This window comes from Hippopotamus amphibius, chromosome 6 (genome assembly GCF_030028045.1).
Source record: "Hippopotamus amphibius kiboko isolate mHipAmp2 chromosome 6, mHipAmp2.hap2, whole genome shotgun sequence".
Taxonomy (NCBI): domain Eukaryota; kingdom Metazoa; phylum Chordata; class Mammalia; order Artiodactyla; family Hippopotamidae; genus Hippopotamus; species Hippopotamus amphibius.
Window position 1 is genome coordinate 48,478,939 of NC_080191.1, and position 25,078 is coordinate 48,504,016.

The following is a 25,078-nucleotide window of genomic DNA, read 5'->3' on the forward strand; positions in this document are numbered from 1 at the left end:
TCGGCCCAATAGTTGTGGCGCATGGGCTTAGTTGTTCCGCGGCCTGTGGGATCTTCCTGGAGCAGGGATCGAACTTGTGTCCCCTGCATTGGCAGGTGGATTCTTAACCACTGTGCCACTTAGGAAGCCCCTGCTTAGCTCTTTGGACCCAAATTGTATTTTAATTTTAATTAGTCACAATTAGAAAACTTAAGGATGTGAATACATAAGTGAACGTTCAGCATCACCACCTTGTAAAATGAGATACTAATACCCTCCTAGTTATGCAAAACCTTGTGTGAGGCTTCTGTTCTTAGGTGTGATTTTTTTCAATGAATTTTAACCTTTATCTTTTTAAACTTGTTGCTTGTGTTTATACTATAAAACAAATTGGATATTTTTTTTGGAAACTGCACCCTCTGGTACCTGCAGTTGCAACACTGTTTGGAAAGGTCAGAGGAAGTTATTGTAAAACAGGAAGCTGCCCTAGTGCACTGGGAGAACTTGAGAAAACTTTAATAGTAGAAAATAGTTTATTCTTCAGTGCATGTGAGGCTTTCTGTACCAGATTCTAGAGAGTCTCCCTTAGCTTAGACAATAATTGATTTTTGACCGTATTGAGACAGAAACGGAGCACAGATTCCTTTCAGGTTGATGGGGCTTGACTTCTCCTGAGAAAGTCCGTCAGTGGAGGGGAACTGTGAGTCCAGCCGTTGCTGTGCTGTCAGCCTCACCCCATGGCAGTGTGTGTAATGCGCTGATCTGCCGCTCTAGGGGTCCTTCAGTTTGGTTAAAAATTTAGCGCTCATGCCCACATCATCATCCAGCAACCACTGATTCAAGGCTCGTGCCAGCCTCTGGTGGTGGACATGTACGCTCACCCTGAACTTAACCACAGTCACTTGTGCAGTCCTGTTTAATCACGGGAGTGATCGAAGGACCCGAAGAACACACCCTAGATTGGCTTTTAGGCTTTGATCTTCTTTACCCCAACCTTCACTCTCTCTGGTGCAGAACCCCACTGGTTCCCAAGGGCCAAGCAGCCGCATGTTTGTATCACTGTTGCACTGTCTCTTGCTCCTTCTGTTTCTATGGTGTGTATGTTGTGTGTCTGTATCAGTCTGCTTCTGTTCACTTTCTCATTGTAGAGAGCACTGAAAACCACTCTGAAACATCGGCAGCTCCTGCTCCTCCTCCTCCAGCTCTTCCTAAGCCTAAACCCAAAACTAAGCCCAAAAAAACATCTGTGCCTCCAAAAGGGGCTGCTGCTGGGGCCAGCCCCAAGGGTGACGAAGTGCCTCCTACTAAAAAAAATACCAAGGTTCCTGGTAAGCAGGCCCCCGTCCCTCCACCCAAGCCAGCAAGCCGAAACGCAACCCGAGAGGCTGGTGAGTATGCCCTCTGTGCGTTGAGTCTAAGGTGCTTGGCTCTGGGGTGGGGCTCATTGCTGCTTCTAGGAATGATGGCCTTTTTGGTGTCTGCTGTCTTAGAACGTAACACCAGTGGATTCAGCTTTGACACAGAGACTGCCCAGGAGATTCCTTTGTTGCTATCTCTACTGAAGAAAAGTCAACCAGTTGATCCATTCACCTCATTAGGTTTAGGGTGAATAGACGTCTTTCATCCTGAGTGTCTACTATCTGCACGGAACCCAGTAGAAGGATACAGGGAGTTGTCTGCCTGATGAATAGCGATAATGTGATCTGACATCAGCTGGCCTGCCTGTTTGAGTTTATGGGTGGCTCTTTGGCTTGGGTTTTTTTTCAAAAAGATCTTAAGTTTGCTCATAAAAACAACACATCTCTGACATATTTGCTGGATCTTAATGTCTTAAATCTTATAGTCGTCTCTCTACTGACAAATGACAAAGGGTTCATATCATGCAGTTGCTCCACCCCACCACTCTCTACTGGAGTCACAGCTGCTCAGCAGAGTTGGAAGTTACATGCTCAGTGCCCGCTTCCCGACCCCATAGACTCCTGCGTGTTACAAGGGAAAGTGTCTAGTGGTGCAGTTACAAGCTGCGACTGCAAATCACTAGGGGATGTTTGGGTAACTACATCACTTCATGTTAATGTGTGTCAAGCTTCCCTTTCACATCAGATATGCTTCGTGCAAAGCGGAGCCCCCACCCTAGTGAAGTGGAGTAAGGAAGCCTCCCCTGTCATCCAGCCTTTAAAAGAAGGTTAATCGAGATACATACGCTGAGCGTCTTTTTCCCAATTAATGCATGCATAAAAATTCTTCTGTGTTATTGCAAACCTTATTTTCCTTAAAACCAGCAGCAGCTGTCTCAAACCAGCTACCAGCATATGCCTTGGTGTTAATCTTTCCCCCTTGTAATTTACACCCATAATGCTCAGATTCAGAGAATGACTTAGGTGACAGTATAACAGAACTCAGAATGCAAATAGATGTCTCTCTCCTGGTGTTCCTGCCTTCCACTTTTGACCGTGCGTGTCTGAGTCTCTTCTAGTAAGCTGTAAAACGAACATCTCAGAACACTGTGCCAACAGTGCCTGTGAGCCATTTTCTCAGGGACTAGCTGCCATCACACATCAGCGTCCATTCTTGTTGGTGTCTGTATGTGTTTCCAGACTGCTAGCACGCCTCAGGAGCGTGCTTGAAGTGATGCAGGTGCTGACTGACTTCTTGAAGAAAAGCCCCAAGCTCTCACCCTGTCCTTGGAGGTGAAGACCCACTTCCCCACGCCCCGCGTGGCAGCAGCTCCCTGTTGACTTGGCTTCTCCTCTCTCTTCTCTCAGAAGGGAGCTGGTGATGGACACTAGGGCAGGGGACAGCTTTCATGAGAGATTCGGAGTTCTTTCTAGATATTTTTCTTGAAGATTTATGTATAGATTCATGATGTTCCTAAGAGAAAAGTACAGTCATGTTATCCATTGTATTAAAAGAGGCCCAGCTGGCCTTTAGTGTGAACAAGAAGTTTGCTCAGGGTTATCATGGAGAAATAGGTGTTGCCGTGAAGTCTACCAGCAAGCCCAGCGTGCATGGATCCTTTTATCAAATATTGATAATATTCCTTCAGAATCCTGCTCATAGGCCATTTGTAACCATTTAGAATTTTCTACCTGGTTGCTTTGTTTTATTTGAATAATGTTGACTTTCCTGAAAAGTTATTTCAGTCAGATGTTTTAAGCTCTTAAAAAGAATCTGTTGGTTCAGATTCTTCCTCTAAAATGTATTTAGATTCTTCCTCTATTCCTAAGTAGACCTCTAGATCACCAGATATCAAGTTAGCACACTCTCTTGCTTTGCCAGTGAAGCAAGTAACATCTCATTTTTTTTTCTTTCTCATTGTTACACACTGTGTTAACAGAAGTATGTAACTGAGGAGAGGTGGCAGTTCTTTTTTAGTCATGGCCGTAATTCAACTTAAGCAACATTTCAGCAAAATCCTCATTTTAGGAGACACTTAGAAGTATAATAACATGGCTTGAATTTGCACTCTAGGCATAAAAAATTATCTTTTTTCCTTAAGCCAGACTAAAGTTAACTTTGCTGTTAGAAAAAAAAAAAAAAAACTTCCTAAAAGAAGAAATTATTAGAATTGACATGTGAAGGAGATTCTTTTCAACTTACCTTAGAACTGACTGAACACGTTAAGACAGACAGTAAGCCCTCAGTGTCTTGGTTGTGAAAGATGAATTTGAAATGGACTTCAGTTGTAGGAGTATGCTTAATACGTTTGTCCTATAAGCACGTGAAGACTGTTTATTCCGAAGAAATATTAACAGACCCTGGCATAGGGGAGGGGAATTCTCATAATCACGGATATCAAAAATCATGGAGCCCCCAAGCCATAGAGACTTGTTTTAAGTCACCAGGTGAGACTGGCTTTTTTCAGTAGAGTTGGTGAAGTCATCCATCGCATTGTCTATTCCTTTATTTGTTCTTCCTCTCCTGACTCTCCCGACTGATTTCAATAAAGTTAAAACCAGAGGTAAGTTACAATAAATAACATCTGTATGCAGTGGGGATCAGCTGCACAATACTAACAAGATATTTCTAGTTTTTCTGTGGAAGATAGTTTGACCCCTCAGGAAAAGAGGGTATATACAATGTTGTAACAGAAGAAGCTATTAGGTGAAACGTGTAGATTGTAAAAGTCATGAAATAAAGGAATATTCTCATAGAAGTTTAAATGTATTTCCTATGGAATTCCCTGATGGTCCAGTGGTTGGGACTCTGTGCTACCACTGCAGGGGGCTCAAGTTTGATCCCTGGTCAGAGAACTAAGATCCCATGTGCCATGAGGCGTGGCCAAAAAAAAAAAATGTATTTCCTATGATGACATAAAATGAGAGTTAACCTTTTTTTTTTTTTCCCTGAAAATGGTTTGGTTGAAGACAGTCCTATCCAGAAGCAGGCAAATACCATAGCCACGGTCTTGGTCATCCTCTTATGAAGATCCTCTAGGAACATAAGCAGTTTTAGAAGATCTGAGAATGATATTTTTTCCCTTCAAATTATTCAAACAATACCCATTTACACATATTTTGTAAAAAAAAAAAAAAAAAAAAGACTTTTTCCTGTCTCTTGATGTTTTGAAGGGGACTTGTCTTTCATACGTGGCTATGTGTGTTCCCTCTGCCCCATCATCACTGCAGATGAAGGTATGGGGCAGTAGGGCCAGCTTCTCTCACTATACCCATTGAGGAGAGCTGGTTTGGAGTTTGCTCTTAGTAGTAAGGTGAATAAATTTGCTTTTGGCTGGAGAGGAGCTGGTGGTATATACGCCAGCATCTTCTGAATGTGGGCCACTCCATTCAGAGTCATCATAGAAGATGTGCAATTCGTGATAAGCCCAGTCTTGTACTGTACCCAGACAGCTGCTGGTGTCTGTCCTCTACACACTATAATGTCCCTTCTTTGGAGCTTGCAAGGGCTTTTTTCAGGTGACCATAGGACAAGGAGGTGAGGATTTCCTGTTGGCTGGCTCAGCTAAAGACTGGGGGAGGAAGTAGAGAACTCTTGTCCCTCAGGGTTTGACCTCAAGCATCACATGCTCCCTCCTAGATTGGAGGTAGGGAGGGGGCAGAAAATGACCATTATTATCATTAGCCTGTTTTCTTTTGTGCACTTATTCAGACAAATTTTTAAAGTTTAAAGGGCACATTGTCATTGACAGTTGCAACTCGGTTAGTTTATTTAAAAAGCATTCTCTTCTTTGACCCTTAATGCAAAATCTCTCTACTTTAGCTGGTTCCTCTCATTCAAGAAAAACTGGCTCCAAAGCATCAGCTTCACCATCTACTTCCTCCACCTCATCTCGTCCGAAAGCTTCAAAGGAGACAGTTTCTAGCAAAACAGGGACGGTGGGAATCACAAAAGGCAAGAAAAAAACTGGCAAGCAGCCAACGTCTCAACCGTCCTCGGATGCAACCACTTCCGGCACATCTGACCTTAAAGGAGAGCCTACAGAGACCAGGGTGGAGAGTCTCAAACCCGAGCAGACTGTCTCTGGGACCGAGGAGCGGACCACAGGCAAACCCAAGTCTGCAGTCCCTCCGCCCCCTGTGGCTCCAGCACCTCCTCCCCCCGCCCCTCCTCTCCCTCTGGAGGAGCAGAGCAGTGTTGCCTCAGACACTCCTGTCGTCCTGGTCAGCAATGGAGCTGACCTGCCCATCCCTACCTTAGACCCCAGTCAGCTTCTCTGGACTGAAGAGGCGACAAACAGAACCACTGTGCCCTCAGGCACTGGCTTAAGTGTTAGCGGAGAAAATGCAAAATGGTGAGTTGGGGCAAAACCCCCATATTCTGTCTGTATTCCATGAAGCTGGCTGTTAGAGATCACTAAATTACTCTACTGGCAATGAAGGAACCTACTTTGGTTTCTTTTGTAATGTAATCTGGTGAATGTTAGGTAAGCTGACCTGTAATCTAACCACTGATTTGTTTTTTTAATTGGAGTATAGTTGATTTCCAGTGTTGTGTTAGTTTCAGGTGTACAGCAAAGTGATTCGTATATATATGTGTGTGTGTATACATATTCCTGTTCAGATTCTTTTCCAATATAGGTTCTTAAAAGATATTGAATATAGTTCTCTGTGTTATATAGTAGGTCTGTGTTGTTTATTTTACATTAGTAGTGTGTATCTTTTAATCCCAAACTCCTAATTTATCCCTCTCTCCCCCTCTTTCTCCTTTGGTAACCATAAATTTGTTTCCTATGTCTGTGAGTCTATTTCTGTTTTGTAAATAAGTTCATTTGTATCATTTTTTTAGATTTCATATAAATGATATCATGGTATTTGTCTTTCTATGTCTGACTTACTTCACTTAGTATGATGATCTCTAGGTCCATCCATGTTGCTGCAAATGGCATTATTTCTTTTTTTTTTTATGGCTGAGTAATATTCCATCATACCACATCTTCTTTATTCATTCATCTGTCAATGGACATTTAGGTTGAGTCCATGCATTGGCTATTGTAAATAGTGCTGCTGTGAACATTGGGGTGCATGTATCTTGATTTCTCACAGCCCTGCCCCAGGAATGTCACAGACTGCTGGAGACAATTACATTGGTCCTACTGACAGATACATTTCAGATCTGTGGCTTTCAAGGACATTTAGAATCTTCATCACTGCTTAGCAGTCCTTTTTCTTTTTCCTAGACAGTTCCCTCCACCTTCCTTATAGTGGTTATTTTAAATCTTTACCACTTGTGTCCAGACTGCTCACCCATTCCTGCCCACCTTCATTTCAAGAAGTTACTTAGCCTCCTCTGTCTCCAAGAAAAAAAAGAGCATCAGGAAAGGACTCTTTTCCAGCTCCTTTTCCTCCAACCTTAGAGCGGCTACCTTTCCTGTGTCCTCAATTCCCTACCCAGTTTCAAGTGTTATCTCCTCTGTGAAGCCTTTTGATATTCATCCAGACAGACTTGGTTATTGCATGTACTCTAACAGCACTTTTTTCCTATCTATGGGACAGAACTAACCATCATGCCTTATTTACCTCTCTATCCCCCACAACCAGTACAGAATGCAGTAGGCATGCCATCATCCAGTTGCCCAAGCCAGAAACCTGGGATTCATCCTAGGGTCCTCATTCTCCTGGTCCTCCAGATGTAATCACTCACAAAATCCTATAAATTTTCTACTTAAAGGTAAATAAGACATGTTAGCTCTGCTGTCCCATAGGTGTGAGGTGAGAACTGTCAGAGTTTAATAGATGTCATTAACAATTCTGTCTCGGAAAGGCTTAGAGCTCGTAAATCCAGCCTCTAACATTTCTAAGAATAAAACCAAAATTCACCCTTCACATTATTTAATATTTCCTCTTTCAAAAAAATCCTTGTCATGTTGTACTTAAAATAATTAGTACATTAATTAAATTGATTTGGATCAGGAGATGAAAATATCAACTGTATTCAATTGCTAGTAATATTAACCTTCATTTATTGAATACTTATTTAATGTCAGGAACTGTCAGTTATTTAATTCACATAAATCTATCCTGAAATATCTGTTGAATAGATGAGAAAACTGATGCTGAGAGAGAGAAAATAGTCTGCCCAAGATCACCCAGGCGGCACGAGTTAGGATGCAAACCCAGAGCCACACATCAAATTCAGTGCTCTAAGGAATTTCATAAGTTTCCAAAGCACTTGCTTCTACTTCTTTTGCAATTTCTTTTGTGTTTGCTTTGATCATTTTACACACTATCATTTGAAGGAAAGTCAAGGAGAGATAAATATTAAAGTACAAATTATTTTATTTGACATTTTAATGCATGAAAAGGGAAAAGATGATCTTGGAATGAATGAGTATGGTGTCCTGAATCCTTGCAGCACAGAGCAGATGTCTTCATTTAATGATGAGTGTTTGCCAGCACTGCCGTCAATTCAGCCTTTAGAACTGAACAGTCCTTCAGCCTTCCAGCATATATTTTTTGCTTGCTTCCTATGTGCCAGGCAGCATACTAAGCACCAAAGATACAAAAGCAGACAAGACATTATAGTTGATTGATTTTTACCAAAATAATGTCCAGTGTGCCCAGGAAGTATAAACGCTTAAGATGAAGTCTGAATTTAGGGAAGGAGATCAAGTGTATGGATTCACTATTCAGTGTACTACAGAACAAGGTGTAACATATGAAATAATTCCTCAGATAGTCTTAAGCACTGAGAAAGCCCATTTCCAAAGGTGACCTGATTCTGTCCAGCCCACTTGCTTCAACATGATAGGAAGGGCACGATATGGTGCTAAGCTCCATGCTGCATGCTGGAGGCTTAATGTCTGTCTTTCGGCCCAAGTACTTGCAGGATTGTCAGACAAAAGAGGGGAGCATCTGTTCTCCATTGCCACTGGGACTGTGATCAGAGGGAGAGAGCTGAGAACATCATTAGACACCGAGGTATTTATAATAGATTTTCCTGTCAGTCAGGGTAACTATAATGCTTTCCTAGAAGAGGGCATAGGGATTTTCTTCTCTGTACATTCTTCAAAATTAAAAATTTAAATTACACTTCATCCCACAGGGGCGGTTTGTTTGCTCTTGAGTTAATGAGCTTGGAATAAGTAGTCTCTCAAATTTCCTTCCAAATACTTTCTTCAGTTTTTAAGTGGATATGTGAATTAGAATTTCTGGCTCTTAGTCACTTGCTTTACTTAGAACTTTCCCCCAGTTATGTTTAGTCAACGAATGTGTGAAAATCCTGTCATTTTATGAAGAGCCTTCTGTTTGAAATACAAATGTGAAAACTTTAAAGAAGACAAGTGGCCATGTGTAAAAATATCTACTTCTGTTCACATAGTGCAGGGTAGTTACTATTTGGTAGATTTCTATTCGTTGGTAACATCAGTAACGTATGATTCTGGTATATATTTAAGGCAGAAACTAATAAGCCCATCTGGAACCCATGCCCAAATGGGATTTGACTCTTCTAGTTCATTTCCACAAGCATTTATAGAGTTCATTGTATTGTCCAGTGTGCCCAAGAAACACAGGGGAAAAATGAGAGCTAAGTCATGAATAGATTGATAAAAATTTGGAGTAAAATATTTAATATTAAATTAAATATAGTCTCTGATATAGTATCAATATGACATAATATTAAGTATAAACTAAAATATATCATCACATTCGATAGGTTGACTAAGAATCTTAATAACATAACATTTGACAGATAGACTAAGAATTTGAAGTCTGGGTTGTAGGCTGGGCTTGCTACCTTGTTTGAGCAACTCATTCATGGCCTTCTTGGGTTCCATGAACTATAAATTACCTGCCCTCCTTATACTACAGAATAATTGTTAAGTTGTAAATATATGCAGAAGTCTTTGAAAACTGCAAAACGTTATAAAATGCAAATGATGAGATTAAAATAATAATCAGTATCGTGATGAATTAATGAACAGTGATATGAACACATACTAGGACTCAGCTCTCAGGTGTCTTTGTTCTGCTCTTCAAAATGTGTTATTAATTGGCATATCTTTTAAATGTGCTTTGGTCACCCACAGTGGCCTCCAGTGGCAGTACACTAGAAATCCAGACTGTGAAAAAGATTTCCCATAAAATAAATCTTCTCTTATTTAAAATGAGATTTCATACTTTGGAAGCAATATGGTGGTTCCTCAAAAAATTAAAACGTAAAATTACGATATGATCCAGCAATTTTACTTCTGGGTATATAGCCTCCAAAAAATGAAAGCAGGTATCCAAAATAGATATTTATACACCAGTGTCCATAGCTGCATTATTCACAACAACCGAAAGGTAGAAACCGCCCAGATATCCATGGAATGATGAATTAATAAAAATGTGACATATGTATACAGTGAAATACTATTCAGCCTTAAAAAGGAAGGAAATTCTGACACATGCTACAACATGGATGACCCTTGAAGACATCCAAAGTGTAGTAAGTGAGACACAAAAGGACAAATGTAAAATTTCACTTATAGGAAGTACCTAAAATAGTAAAATTCATAGAGACAGAAGGTAGAATGGTGGTTGCCAGGGGATAAGGGAGGAGGAATGGGGAGTTACTGTTTAATGGGTACAGAGTTTCAGTTTGGAAAGATGAAAAATTCTGAAGATGGATGGTGGTGATGGTTGCACAACAATGTGAATGTACTTAATGCCACTAAACTATACACTTAAAGATGGTTAAAATGATAAATTTTATGCTTTATATATTTTACACAGTTAAAAAGGAAATTGCATATTTCCTTCTTTGAAACCAGGAATTTTTGGCTGTTGGATTTTTCTAATAAGTGAAAAATAGAAAATTTTGAGAACGCTTAGGCTTATCAGCCACAAAGTAGAATTTTCAGTATCTCAGATTCTGACAAAGTTTACCTGTTTTTATTATTCAAAGAAGTGTTTTTTGATTTTTTTCAGTGAGAACAGCAAGCACATGTATTGCACTAAACGGTCTTTCAGAAGTGTGACATCCAATTTCAGATTCTTCTCTTTATACTAGAAAGCAATTGTGGGGCAACTTCTGTATCTTAAAGTGAAGATTACATTGTTTTTGATATGTTATGTTTTTGATGTAAAGTATTTTTTTTAATTCTAGTCTAAAAAATGGCAAACTTTGTATATTTTTTCTATTTTCTATTTTTTAAATATTTTATTTAGTTTTATTTATTAATTTTTTTTGACTGCATCAGGTCTTAGTCGCAGCATGCGGGATCTTTGTTGAAGCATGCAGAATTTTTCATTGCAGCATGCAGGCTTCTCTCTAGTTGTGGCGTGCAGGCTTCAGACCACGTGGGCTCTGTAGTTTGCAGCACATGGGCTCTCTTGTTGAGGCACTCGAGCTCAGTAGTTGTGGCGCACGGGCTTAGTTGCCCTGCGGCATGTGGAATCTTAGTTCCCCAACCAGGGATCCAACCCACGTCCCCTGCCTTGGAAAGTGGATTCTTTACCACTGGACCACCAGGGAAGTCCCAAGCTTTGTATATTTATAGTAACTTTAAGTCAGAGACTCTTACCAAGCTAAATAATAGAAACTCATCGCATCCTTACATATCACCTTTCTTCTAAAGAGTCCACTTAGCTTTCACATTTTCCATCTCGTGTTGTTAATATAACCTTATGACAGGCGGAGGAACTAAAGCACAGAGAAGATGTATAATTTTTTACTGTTAATACATTGGCTATGATGAAAATAGAATTAATTCATATAGTAATTGAAGATGTACTTTTCTGTGTCAGGTCCCTTCTAGGTGCTGGGTTGCAAAACGATGTGAGTTCTGCTTGTTAAGGAACTTTGTGGGGTTGGGGAGGCAGACCTGAGATCAGTGTGCTAAGTGCTCCAGTGGGGTGGTCTTCAGGTCACCATGGGAGCAGGGAGAGGGGGCAAGGAACTAGTCTGATGGCCAGTGAAAGATTCTTCAGGGAGCTGAGGCTTTAACCTAAACATGAAAGATAAGTAGGGGTTACAGGTCCGAGAAAAAGTACAAAGTCAAATATCCATGAAGTTCTAGCCCATTGTTCTTTCCAGTGAACCCCCTAATTGCTAGGGAAAAATAAATTTTCAAAATAGAGTTTTACAATATTCATGTACTAAATATATCAGTCGCCACCTGGTCAGTCCTTCATGTTTTACAGATAGAGGCTAAAGCCTTGAAAATTAAGGAATGCAGAACTGTTGCTCCATTTCAGTGACTTTAGCTGGCCTGTGTCTGCTTTCTCCTTTCACCAGCGTGAAGGATGCTTATGAAACTAGAGTTCTCTCTCATGTGTTGGCATCACCCCCGAGGGTTGCTCTGAGCTTGACACCACCCCCGTGTTTCTGTGCCTTTCGCAGTTTCACAACCAAAGACGAGCTGGGGAAGGCAGCGCCTCAGCTCCTGCCTCCTGGGCTGATGGGAGAATCTTCAGAATCCTTCAGTGCCTCAGAGGACGAAGGCCAAAGGGAATACCAGGCCAATGACTCTGACTCTGATGGGCCTGTCTTATACACTGATGATGACGACGGGGAAGAGGATGAGGACGAGGATGGCAGTGGAGAAAGTAAGACTTTTTTTCAAGAGGTAGGGAGGCAAGTCCTTGGTGGACAGAAGCAGCTGGATTCCGGAAAGGGCAAAAGCCTCATTAGGAACCAGGCACCTGATGTTTTCTTTCCCTTCATCTGCCCTTCTCAGATGTGTATCTTCTGAGGTTTAGCTTTAGATGCCAGGCCTTTCTGGAAGGTGATTCCACAGGGCAGGGGGGTGGGAGAGTCAGTCTGTGAGGTCAGTATGCATATTTGAATTTGTCCAAAAAGTCAAACGATGGAGGCCTTTCTCAGACTGATGGAAGATGGTGCTTCCACCCTGGGACCTTTCTTGAATAAAGAGCATCAGTGCAGGATTCGATGGATTACGCAGGGGAGGTGTTTGAGAATTTCACTCACTTTTATACTGTGGTTTAAAAGGAGGAATGAGTCAAGAATGACTAATACCTTTTAAGAGTAAAACAGTCACTCATCCATGATAAGTAAGGTGGTATGCCTTCTAAGAAGGAATGACCGTATAGTGGAGAAAGCCAACCATTTATATATAATTAGGGAACTGGAAAAATGCTATTTTTTTAATAAGCTTCTGAGAAGGATGACTTGGGAGCAGTTCATTTTGAAATTAAATTTACAGATTATGAACAGTTATTAATACATTCATGATTAAATAGCAGTTTGTCAAATTCGTTCTAGTTTGTACTGAAAAATAAAAAATCATTATCAAACAGCAATAAAATCAAACAATAACACAAATCACTATCATCCATTGGCATTTATTAACCTCTGTGAGATATCAGGGGTTCCTCAGTAATTTTGGATTAAAACATTGTACCAAAGGTAGATTTTTGTCAGTGTGGTTTTCTGAGTTGGGGAAGGAAAAGGGAAGACAAGGATTTACTACACAGAGTAAGCAAAGGGGCTAAGTCTTTAAGACTTTAAAAAGAAAAAGCATTATGCAATCAGTAATTTCCAAGATATGCCGTCTCAGCAGAATGAACTTCATATATCACTGTCCAAGTGATGAGGTGATACTTGAAGGTTTTTTTCAGTGTTTCCCAACATTTTTCAGAACATTTAAAAAAAAAAACAGTTCTTCAGTTTTTCAAAATGAACTACATCCAACTCAAAACTTTTTTTTTTTTAGGTTAATTAAAATTCTACTCTTGCATGTGGATAAAGAATTTGGTCTGGGCTCTATTTAAAGTCCCTGCCATGTGTAACCTGAGTGCCACTTGCTGAAAGCCTTTCTCTGCATTTCTGTCTTTTCCAATCCTCAGGTGCTTTGGCAAGTAAAATACGACGAAGAGATACTCTTGCTATCAAACTTGGCAATAGACCATCTAAGAAGGAATTAGAGGACAAAAACATCTTGCAGCGTACATCTGAAGAGGAGAGGCAGGAAATCCGACAGCAGATTGGAACCAAGCTAGTCAGGTAATTACTGAAATTTGGGGGACAGCACTGACTAATTCTTACTTTTCCCCCTTCTGCAGTTCCCCTCCTAACTGAGATCACTGTGAATTCCTCATGGAAGGGCACACCTGGCCTATCTGGTCTTTTAAAGTTGATCTTGGATAGTGAATCACTCAAAGAATGTATGTTTTGGTCCAGCTAGCCAGTGGCTTTGAGGTCGCCAAAGCCTGATCGAAGTGGGGACAGACTTTTCCTATATAGGACCAGTTAGTAAATATTTTAGCCTTTGTTGGCCAGACAATCCCTGTTGCAGCTACTCGACTATGCTCTTGTAGCATGAAAGCAGCCGTAAACAATACATAAACAGATGAGCGTGGCCACAGTCCAAGAAAACATTGTTCACCAAAACAGGCAGCAGGCCAGATGTGGCCTGCAGGCCATAGTTTTCCCAACTCCTGGTGTGATTCATAGAATCCCTAGCATTCCTATGATTGCCGCAAACTTCTGCCCTGGGGACTACGAGGCTATAGAAATAAATATTAATTAGCTTCAACGGCCAGCTCCATCCTAGTCAGGTAGCCATAGCCCGCATATCGAAACGTCCCCCTTTTCACTTCAAATAAATAGTCATCTGACTGCACTTCTTGCCTCCAGCCATTGTAGGATTTCTACTTTTGCCACTTGTGGCGTTGGAAGCCCATGTAACTGGCAGTTTTAATAGAAGTGAGTGCTGGAGCTCTCCTTTTTATGATCAGTTTAAGCATATTTAAGGATTAGTTATGTTGCTAACTTCCCTCACTGCATAAAAAATAGGTTGTGTAAATTGGGCAAAGGGGACAGTCCGGAATACCAAAACAAGATTTGAAGGTGGGAGAAAAGTCCTCCTTTGCTTGGAAGTGGAAGATTTCTGTGACTGGGGGGTATCTGCAGGGTTGGCACGTGGGGGTTCCAGAAGCCATCGTCTGTTTTGTAGATGGGAGCAAGCCGGGGCTTGTAGCCGTTAAATGAGATGGTACACTGAAGGCGTGTTAGTGCCTAGATCCTAGTGAGCACTTAAGAGAATTAAATATTTTTTATTAATTTAAAGTATTACGTCTTAAATTAGCAAAACACTTTAATAAATTAAACCCAATATTGGCAACTTCATGAGAAAATAGAACACATAAACCTTGCCCTTGTTCAGTATTTCTGAAGAACAACTTAATAATATGAGAAAAGAATTCTAAAGTGGTGTTTCTTTACATGGTAATTCCATTTGGGAGGTTATACAAGAAGGAAATAATCCAAAAGGGAAAAAACCATGTGTTTTCCAAAGATGTTTATTTCAAGGGTATTTAGAGCAGTGACAAATTAAAACAAACCCCAAATACTCAAAAACAGGGGGCTGATGAAGAACATTGTGAGATGTTGACACCATGAAATAACCATAGAGCGGTGGTTCTCTAACTCTGCATTAGGATCTCCTGGAGAGGATACTCAGGCTTCCTGGGAGAGCTAGGGAAGCGGGTGTGATTTTGGGGAGAGGCTGGAGGGAACTCCTTCATTGTAGGTCTAAGTAGTCAACCAGAGCAGCACTTCTGTCTGTTTTATGTAAAATTCCAGTCCAACCCCTAAACGTTTGAGAGCCTCTAGAAACACACATACAGGCCATATCTGTACAAATGTTATCAGAGTAGGGGTTTCAGTTTTATAAGTATATAAATTTTACAGAATTGTTTTTCTACGAACCCAGCACACCTAGTCCCTGTCTTTCAAAGATAAACCACCCACAGTTCCTACCTTAGAGAACTCCATGTCTAGTGAAAGAGACAGAATTATATATTGTGTGATGGGGATTGTGTGAAAAGTACAAACATCTAAGTCAAGAGAACCAGATATGAGTCCTGGCTCTATCGTTCAACAGTATTTTCTGGGAGACAAGAGAATTAATCTCTCATTTTCTTATCTGTAAAATGGGAACTGGCTGCTACCTTGTTGAATTGTTTCGAGGATTCAAGATAATATGTTAAGCACCCAGCACAGCGACTGGGACTTGAAAGGATGAACTAATGAGTGGTGTGATTATTATCTTTATAATCATGATAAGTGCTTTAATAGATGTATAATTTAATAGATGTATAATTTATGTAGCACCACTGTAGAGGGACAAAGAACCAGGAGCCTTTAATAATTTGCAAGATTTCAATAGGTGAAGAAGCACAGAAGGGCATTTCAGAGAAAGGAAACTTCGTAAAGAAAAGAAGAATCTCTTTGGGGGATGATATAGTACAGACTAGTACAGGATACATGAATGGCACAAAATCTGGCTGGTGTAGGTTTCACTGGGCTTTTTTGTGGGCACACTTATTAGGTGAATTTCGAGGTAGCACTGATGAAGATTCTGTTAAACTTTTTAATGAGCTATTCAAAATATCATTGATTTTAATTCTTCATACCATTTCTGTCACAGCCATAAACATTTAAAATTGATAGTATCTTGTATTAAGATTCCCTTTCATGTATATTAGTTTAACTTGCACAAATTCAGTCTACATCCACAGGAAGTTTTTGTCTGTAATTAACAACAAATTAGTAATGTAAGTAAGACCAAGAACAAATTTATAATGGGTTATTAGGACACTGAGCTCTTGTGTACGGATGGTCAGGTACTAATCCCAAATGAGGCTGGCTCTTCTTGAAAGTAGATGGGAAGGGCCTGTATGTCTCGAGATAACTTTATATACATTGTAAATTTATTTGAGATCCCCAAAGCAATATTTTCCTGAAAACACTGTGTGGTATAGATCAATCATCTCATGAGTTGGTACAAATCCTTGAGCAGCAGCCTTTTCTTAGAGTCTAACGATCAGTATGTTAATTAGGGTTCAGGCTAAGCTATTCTAACAGAGACCAAAAAGTGCAGTGGTCCAAACAAGGCACTTCCACGTGTTTCTTTCTTTTTCACATCACAGTGCAGAGGGAGGTGGGCTCTCTAGCCTGCGTGGGGAGCATAGCTCCTGGCAGTCAGACAGGCGCCCAGGTTCCTTCCATCTTGTTGCTCTTCCATCGCTGTGGATATCCTCATCTGTATGATCTGAGCTGACTCGCATGACCATGTTTAAGTTCTAGCCTGTGGAGAAGGAAGGAGAAAGAAGGGAATACACACCCAGGCATTTTAAGGGTAAAAAGCAGACACGAAACACCACTTCTGCGCACATCACATCATAAGAACTCAGTCACATGGCTGCACCTCGCCCATAGGGAGGCAGAAATCTACAGCTGGGCGTTTGGCTAAAACTCTGGGGGTTCTGTTTCCTCAAAGGAAGAAGGGAAGATGGGTATGGGGGGTAGTTAGCAGTCTCAGCCACAATCTCTAGTCTCCAAACCAATGGAAAGGAGGTTTTTATTTTGTAGGCTTAAAAATGGATTTTTTGTTTCTCAAAACACGAAAAAATACACCTTTGCGTGTTGTTTTATTTTGCGTCTCCCATTCAGGGGGCCTTGTTTGTAACCTGCAATGTATCTGTTTTGTCATCATAGGAGACTTAGCCAGAGGCCCACAACTGAAGAATTAGAGCAAAGAAATATCCTGAAGCGTGAGTATCGTCTACCTCACAGTGAATTCCTCACATAATCATGAACAAGCTCCCTCTAGAGACGATCTGTTTATCAACAGGGAACTTATATTTATTCACAAGTGACTGAAATGGCCCATTTAGACTGTATTTTTATATCATTATTCATATCATTTAAAAGACAATTTCTTGAAGTTCGTGTTTCATTTTATGGCTTTCAGCCTGATGTCCCCCGGAGGAGCGTTGTGGTTGTGACAGTTGTTTTTAAGAAAGATGAAATATATTCCATGTTTTCTTTCACCCAATTATTAAATAGAAGAAAATGCTCTAGTCTGCTTGCAACTAAATGTCAAAGAAAAGGCCAAAGAATCCACAAGGAAATAAATCAAACTTTCCTATATTATTATTAATAATATAGTTTGTTGCCAGATTTAACAAGTGACTCCATTTAAAACAGAATTATGGGAAAAGGAATTTTTCAACCCATTTCATTTTCCTTTATTGTGATAACTCTGTTTCCCTCTTGAGTTGTTTATAATTTCTCAGCACTGAAGGAGTTCGCCGTTCATTTTCCTGCTTCATTTTCCCATTCTCTTTCCCCCTCTAGTTTCTCGGACTTTACTGTTTACTCACCAGTCCAGTTGTGTTTATCTTATTGGAGTTCATATGTTGAAGCTATAAAACGAATAGAAGCGGTTTGTCGTGCTGTAGTGGATCAATGTGGTTACTAACCACAGTGAGTTAAGTAATGGATATTTTTAAATCAAGCCTAGCTGTAGTTTTATATATTATTAACCCAGTTTCCAAAGAGCTTTTTATTGTAGGAAATATCAAAGAGCAGGGATGGGCAGAACTCCAGAGACTGCTATAATAGTAATCAGCCGCTGGCGTGCGGGAAATCTTTTTCAACCAGGCTCTTAGAGTCAAGTTGGCGAATGAGCCCCATTCTCCAAATGAGTCGTTTTCTTTCCTGAAGGAAAGAAAGATTTTAGTAGTATGTGTATACTACAGTCACTATTACTAAGACAACCCGACAGTGAAGACTGAACATTGGGATGAACTGCCAGTCTATGGGTTTCTTTCCTTGGAAGGCTTTTTTTTTCTGGCTGTTTGTGAGCATAACTGGCTTGGAACCCAAAGAAGAAGGACGGAAATGACCATCCGTGTGTAGAAGAGTCAGTTTGGAGATGGGAAAAGTCATGGCTAGATAAGAAAAAAAAATCGTGTTTAGCTTTCTGAGGAAGAATGAAAGCAACATCTAATTTTGACAACAAAACCAAACCAAAAAGGCTCATGGCTTTTGATACTAGGTTCCTGGAAAATATTTGTTGAATTAAACTGTAGATAAGCTGAAATGCAGTCCAGAAGCTCCTAAAACACAGAGTGTGTCTTATTGGCTGCTTGATGCAATACCTAGAAAAAAAGAACGAGAGAATTCTGGGTAATTCTTTCCTGCTCCTGGGAGACAGACAAAGCCAAACCACATTAGTGTGTGGTTATTTGAGGAACTGTTTCATAGATCTAGAAATTTATCACACATTGATCTTAAGTGCTGTGTTGGCTTTTATACTATATTTTCCTGGAGGTTTGGTAAAGAGTGAAACGCCAAAGCCAACTACAGATTTGACTCCAGCCCTTTTTTTTTACTTCCTTCTTAGTTTGTCTAAATGTGCTTATTCTGGAAACACAAGACACGTTTTCAGTCTGGAGAGGCTGATAACTGGCTTATGGTCTCCTGACATAATGTATGGCCAAGGGAAGCAGAAAAGAGAACTGCTGGAGGTCGCCCAGAACATGCTGCTGAGCAGTCCCAGGGAACGGGATGGCCAGAGCTGACCACACTTTATTCAGTCCCTCTTTGCCTCTGTGTTCTTCCATGTAGATTACTCTTGTTTGTTTGTTTTATCTCCAGCTTTTGTCCAAAAGCAATATGACTGTCTATTTGAAGAAAAGTCTGTGTGTGACATGGTATGGTTTTTAAGGACACTTATTTAACTAGGTCATCTTTTCTTGACAGGTTAGGAAACTAATTCACAGCATAAAACATTCAGCAGTTCTCAAATCCAAGCCTATGACTAGTTTAATAAACATGAATCAACACTCATAGCTTTAATTGGAGACCACAGGACAAATTTTATTTCTTAGTATCATTCCCAGTATCACACCATACTTGATGTCTTTCCTATTTTGGTGCATCTGGGGTTTTTGTTTTTAAAAAAAAAAAAGTATATATTGTTAGATTTTAGAACTAGTTTCTTAATATTGTTAAAATAGAAAGCAAGTTTTGGTGCTTGAAAGGTCAACTTTTGCTTATCAGGGAAAGAGATGTTCATGGAACATCTTTTACAGGGTAGGGATAAAATATTCAGATCTTCTTACACTATTTAGCTGTGACCATAATTCCAGCTAAATCTTGCATAGAGAAAACATGTGTTAGGCCATTGAGTTCTACATGTATTTTTCCCCAGTGTTTTGTTATGAAATTTTTTAACATGCAGAAAAGTTGAAATAATTGTACAGTAATACCCATATATCTACTATCTATATTCTACTATTAATATCTTACTTTATCACATCTTGCTTATTCATCGGTCTGTCCATCCTTGGAGCCATCTAATTTTTTGGGTGTATTTCAAAGTAGGTTTATTACTGTATTTTCATTTGTTAACAACACCCATATAGAAACATGTAAAACAGCAAAAAGTGAAACAATCCCACAAAAAATGTTTGGCTGTTTTTCAGACCCATGTTATCTGAGTTGGTGACAGAAGAATATAATACTCCAGTTGCTGCTGCTTTGGTGCTTTTCTTTCTTCTCCTTGTAGCTTATCCATAAAAGGCTCTGGGCAGCACTTGGCAGGCAGGTTTCCTGTAGTGCCCACCGCTGTTAAACTACATGTATTGTTTGTGCTTCCTGTGGCTATTCTGATATTCTCCCCTCTCTGCTCTGATGAGTTACTAAGGGCGAGATTTGTCAGCGAGCCAGTCACTTCCTTCATGAGTATCCCTCCATCTGTTTAAAGTGATCAGACATGTTTACATCCTACTTTATAATTAACCCTCTAATAAATTTTTTTAAGGTTCCGAAAACTAGGTGAATATTTTCAAACCAAGTTTAAGGTTTAACCTTGACTCTTAGTAAAAGATTTAACAATGACTGTTTAATAAGATTCTGAGGAAGAGTCACATTGGCTTTCCTCCACCTCTCACCTTCTTCCTCTAACTTCTTTAGAAGCATAGTTTCAAATATGGGAAATGTAAGGAAGTCAGTTCCTGACGGTAGAGAAGAATTCCCAATTGGTAAAATCCTGTTTAACTGACTACAGTTGGCTGGTCTTTTTTTAAATATCGCTGACTGGCACCTAGATGTGTAATGTGCTTCATAAGGCAAAATTATGTAACATTCCCTTCAAGGAAATAAAATTGTACGTATTTCATGAAAATTGGAGCATTTGTTAGCTTTGAGTCATATTAGATACCCAATATTTTATCTTTGAAAAGTACCTTTGAAAATGTAGCTGTATCATTGTATAGGAAGAATAACTGAAATGTTTGAATGATTATATTTTTCTTTTTATTAATATCATCAAATACCTAACCTTGTAAAGCCCTAGTTTGAATCACATGAACCACAAGTTTGGTGTTTGCCTATTATGTATAGTTTACAATCCACATACCTTATCCAACTCATATAAAGTAATTATTTGACCCTAAGGATGTATTTTAAGGATTTCCAAGGATATATATTTTGTGAAACAATCAGAAAAACCTACAGTATTTTCATAGGAAGAAATCTAAATTATAATCAGATTTTGTTTGGCACTCACAGGCACTTAATGAAAGCATACCAACTAGTTTCTTGTCTTACAGGGTGATTTCAGTTTATGTTCACTCTTTGTCTAAATAGCCAGACTGATCATCCTCTTTCTTATGAGTTAAAATTAGTGTTTCAGAAGAATGTCAAAACTTTCCCTGTCCAGATGAGGAAAATTAATAGAGAATTTAGCATATTCAGTTAGAAAATACAGATGTTGCAATATTGAATACTGATATATTCACTATAAAAACAATCTTAGTGGTAAGGAGTCTATTTGAATTCTAAAAATCTATCCGTTGTAGAGGAGAATTTTCTTTTTGAACCTGTTGGTTGAGCCTTTATACAGTGTGATTTTCCTTCAGTAGAATTCATAACAGCACTTTCTAAAAGATAATCTTTCATTAAGCATTGGTATCCAAGAATCTGTGCTCACTTATCAAACAAATAATGAGCTAGGGAGCAACAGAGAGAAGTTCATCAAATAGCAACCATTAAATCCTGAGCGGTGTTTATTTCTTTTAAAGTCCTGGACATATTTTTCTTAGTCCCATGTGTTGGATAGCATTCATTTGAGTTGGCCATTAAATTGTACTGCTTGGTGAAGCACTAGAGAAAGAGAAGACTTAGGAAAGTTAAAGTCACAAGAAAATAAATCATCTCCCATCAACCGTACACCATAACCCCATTCAGAACATTCTGGTTTGAAAGCAAAGTCCAAAGAAATGATTACATTCTGCTTCTATGGAAACCAAAGCAGACAAATCAAGTATTTTGCTTGGATTTGAATGGAAATCAGCAACTCAGACGTGCATCAGATGGTTCTAATTTGTTCTTTTGATGTGATTCAGATTTTCACATGAAGGCCAGATCCAGAAGAAAGTTTCTATCTGGATTCTGATAAATTGTGCTTATAAGCTTATGAGATGATCAGCAATAAGAGGCTTTCACCAGAGTATGGGCATGCTTCTGGTTTTCTCAGAATAGAACAGGAAGTCAGGAAGCAAAAAGGGTTACAATTAGTAAATAAACCAATCCTATAAGGAAAAAAATAATATATGATAAATTAATGATTGATCTTTCTGCAGAATCTTTCGACAGCTTTTTAAAGATGTTGGTGGAGTGTTTGATCAGTATCTGGGAAGTCAAACAATTGTGGCCTGATCTACTTTTCTGATTATATAATCTTTTATAGTAACTGTCTTCATGTCTTTCCTCTCCTCCCCCCTACCCAATTAATACACAGAAAAGAATGAAGAAGAAGAGCAAGAAGCAAAAATGGAACTTAAACGTAGACTCAGCAGAAAGGTGATGAAACTGTGACTGTTAATGAGCATGTGTATTTTGAGATATACTTAGTTTTTAAGATGCGAGTCAGCACTCTACATGTAAATCTGATAGTTAGGAATGATTGTTCCTGTTAGTCTACTAACTAATCATAGACATTAAACACAATATAATGCTTCCAATATGAATTATGTTTATGTTAATAATTGCATAATACGCTAATTTTGAAAAATTGGCAATCAGAAGTTTTATATTGCATTTGCCGATTATGAAAATTACGTATAATCTGTGTGAAAAATTTTTAAATGCCAAAAGGAACAAAAAGAGACTAGAAAATCACACAGACAGCTCCCATTCACGGAAAACCATTATTAACATTTCAATGTATAGTTTTTAAAAATGCTCACACTTTCCGTGTAGTCTTAGAAATATTGAATAAATGTTCTGTTGTTACTGAAGATTCTGAGCTGGGTGAGTAATTTATTAAGTGAACTTGATCATCCAGCTCGCCTGCTGCAGTGCTCCCCAAATTGACAAATAGCTTACCTCCGAAACTCAGACCATTGTTTCTACCCGCTTATGAGAATCTAAATCTGATACCAGGGCCATCGCTTTTTTGAGTGTTAAAATAATAATTGTCTTTGGAAAAATTAAGCATTTTCAGAGTTTATATTTCGTTGTAAACACCTTGCTCAGTAATTCTTTAGATATATGCCTGTCACACCTGGGTAAGGCAGGATGAATAAAAAATGACATCTGCAGTGAAGTGTGTGACCTGACCCACATTTATCTGGGCTGACTGGGGAATTCACAGCCAAAACATTCCAAGGCAGGTAGAAGAAGCACTGCATTCCCATGGAAAAGTTGGAGACTGTATTTTGAGAGGTTTTGGTGTTGATTTTTAGGGAAAAAGACCCTTAATTCATCTCTTTTTTCCTCAAAAATTCTAAACATCAAACAATAATCAAGTTGAAAAAGAGTCTGTAAACTGAATTTCTAGAGATGGCTCTTCTGGCAATTCAGTGGCCATTAAGTTACCAGCTACAGATAAGCAATAGCCCCTCCTCCTTGCTTTAGCTCACCCCTGTCATATATATAGTCTTTTCTCAATCCAGTTGGGTCCTTCCAGGAGACAACAGAGCTGCCCTACCCCCACTTGCCTGCATCACACAGAGCTCCCTGCCGTAGGTGCAAAACATCCTGTGTTACTAATAGCTACCCTGTGACTGGCACAGCCCTGAAGGGCAAGACTAGATGGAGAATTTCTGACCTGTGTGGCCATTGGTCACACATTTTTGGAAGTCCCCAGAGACAAGAGTTTTTCTACCTCCTTAACCCTACCTGCCCTGGAGAGGCAGTAAGAAGCTAGCAGTATAGATAGGACAGTAACTGAGAGTATAACAGAACCACTTGGATTTTTCCTCCCTTTGTCCATCACCTACCAGGGCTTTATGAACATGGAAGGAGCTGCAGGTGCCGTATGGCGGGTCAAGTGGGCTCAGGGTGTCGATCCAGGCCTTCTAAGAATCCTTGAATGCATTGAATAGTTAGAGCATTGGTAGTTCAGCCTCACTGAATTGCAGTTGTGGCCTCACTGAACAGCAGCTTTCTAGCAAGTTCCGCATTCCTGCATATCAGCTTTTCTGGCCAAGGGTACATGTCAAATCTGGGCCTTTGTCCTTAGACTCTCACAGAAGACTGCCATAGGCACATAACTTCACTGGACCATTTCTTTGTCGTAACTTTGTGGATTTCTGGACATGCAGGTTTAATATAGTTGGAGCAGAGATTTTTATCCTCATTTCTACAGGTTGTAGGGCTTTTGTCTTAATAATTCAGTCTTCAAACCGGCCATCCCACATCTGGGTTAGTATTATGTCTTTACTGCTCCCTGTACCCCATGTCTGAGATGGCAGGCACCTTGATCACAATGCCAGGCAAGGTGGGAAAAATAGCATAATGCAGATGGTTGCCAAAGACTCTGACCTATCTAACAGTGATGATTTTTATAGTCGCAAAATTAGGGCACACTGCTTTCTAGTTCTCATTAGAAACTCCCAAGATGCTTCTGTCTTTTTTTTTTTTTTTTTGATATCTGAAAGTGACCTTATTTAACCATAACTTTGAAGTTTTCTATAGAAAACATGCCACCATGAGGCTGTAAATGGTTTACTGAACTCATCCTCTTTTCCCTGTCCTCCTGCAGCTCAGCCTGAGACCCACAGTGGCAGAGCTGCAAGCTCGAAGGATCCTGCGGTTTAATGAGTATGTAGAAGTCACCGACTCGCCTGACTACGACCGCCGGGCGGACAAGCCCTGGGCCAGGTTAACACCTGCAGACAAGGCAAGAACCTCGGTGGCTTGAGCCATGATTTTATTTATTTATGATTGTATTGCTTTTCTAAAAGTTTCAATACCTACTTACCCCCTACTTTGTCATCTTGGGAGACTAGGTGTTACCAAATATCCCAACCATTTTCTGCCTTTGATTATTCAAGCCACTTAAGTGACATATTTAGTAATATCAATGTAGTTCTTTCAGCTAAGTCTCAGAAAAAACTGGTTCTTAGTAACCCTGTAACCTGCCTGCATTCAAACCTGGATTGGGGGTGGGGGAGGGGCAGGTGGTGCTCTCCCACAGCCGGACTTACCTTACTGTTAGAAAATATAACTTACGCAAGTTATCCTTTTAAAGGGATACGTTAACAGTGGAAAAGGTATTGATCTATATCAAGGCCAGCACACTTTTTCTGTAAATGGCCAGAAAGTAAGTATTTTAGGCTTTGTGGGGCATCCAGTCTTTGTTGCAGTGGCTCAGCTTTGCGTGAAAGCAGCCGTAGACAATTATATGTAAGTGAATGGATGTATATGTGGTCCCATAAAACTTTATTTATAAAAACAGATGGTGGGCCATATTTGGCCTGTGGGTCATGGTTTACCAACCCTTCATCTATATAATGGCTCACAGCTCAGAATAACTGAAACATACAGAGGGTTCCATCATGAAGAAAGACTGATTATTTTATGAGTACCATGGTTACATAAAGAATTTTGCCAA

The 25,078-nt window shown here is 39.7% G+C and overlaps 1 protein-coding gene across 4 annotated transcripts in view; it reads left to right on the forward strand.

Moving 5' to 3' along the window:
• PHACTR2 (phosphatase and actin regulator 2) overlaps positions 1-25,078 on the forward strand; it is a 270,043-nt gene that overhangs the window by 217,805 nt on the left and 27,160 nt on the right. For 3 of the 4 annotated variants that reach the window (XM_057738536.1, XM_057738537.1, XM_057738538.1), the window contains exons 5-10: positions 5,200-5,731; positions 11,764-11,969; positions 13,230-13,386; positions 16,885-16,940; positions 21,980-22,041; positions 24,227-24,364. In XM_057738536.1, the coding sequence (XP_057594519.1) occupies positions 5,200-5,731; positions 11,764-11,969; positions 13,230-13,386; positions 16,885-16,940; positions 21,980-22,041; positions 24,227-24,364 (1,151 nt within the window). Of the gene's footprint in view, positions 1-1,127; positions 1,368-5,199; positions 5,732-11,763; positions 11,970-13,229; positions 13,387-16,884; positions 16,941-21,979; positions 22,042-24,226; positions 24,365-25,078 lie in introns of all 4 variants that reach the window. The other variant, XM_057738539.1, reaches the window with a different exon arrangement.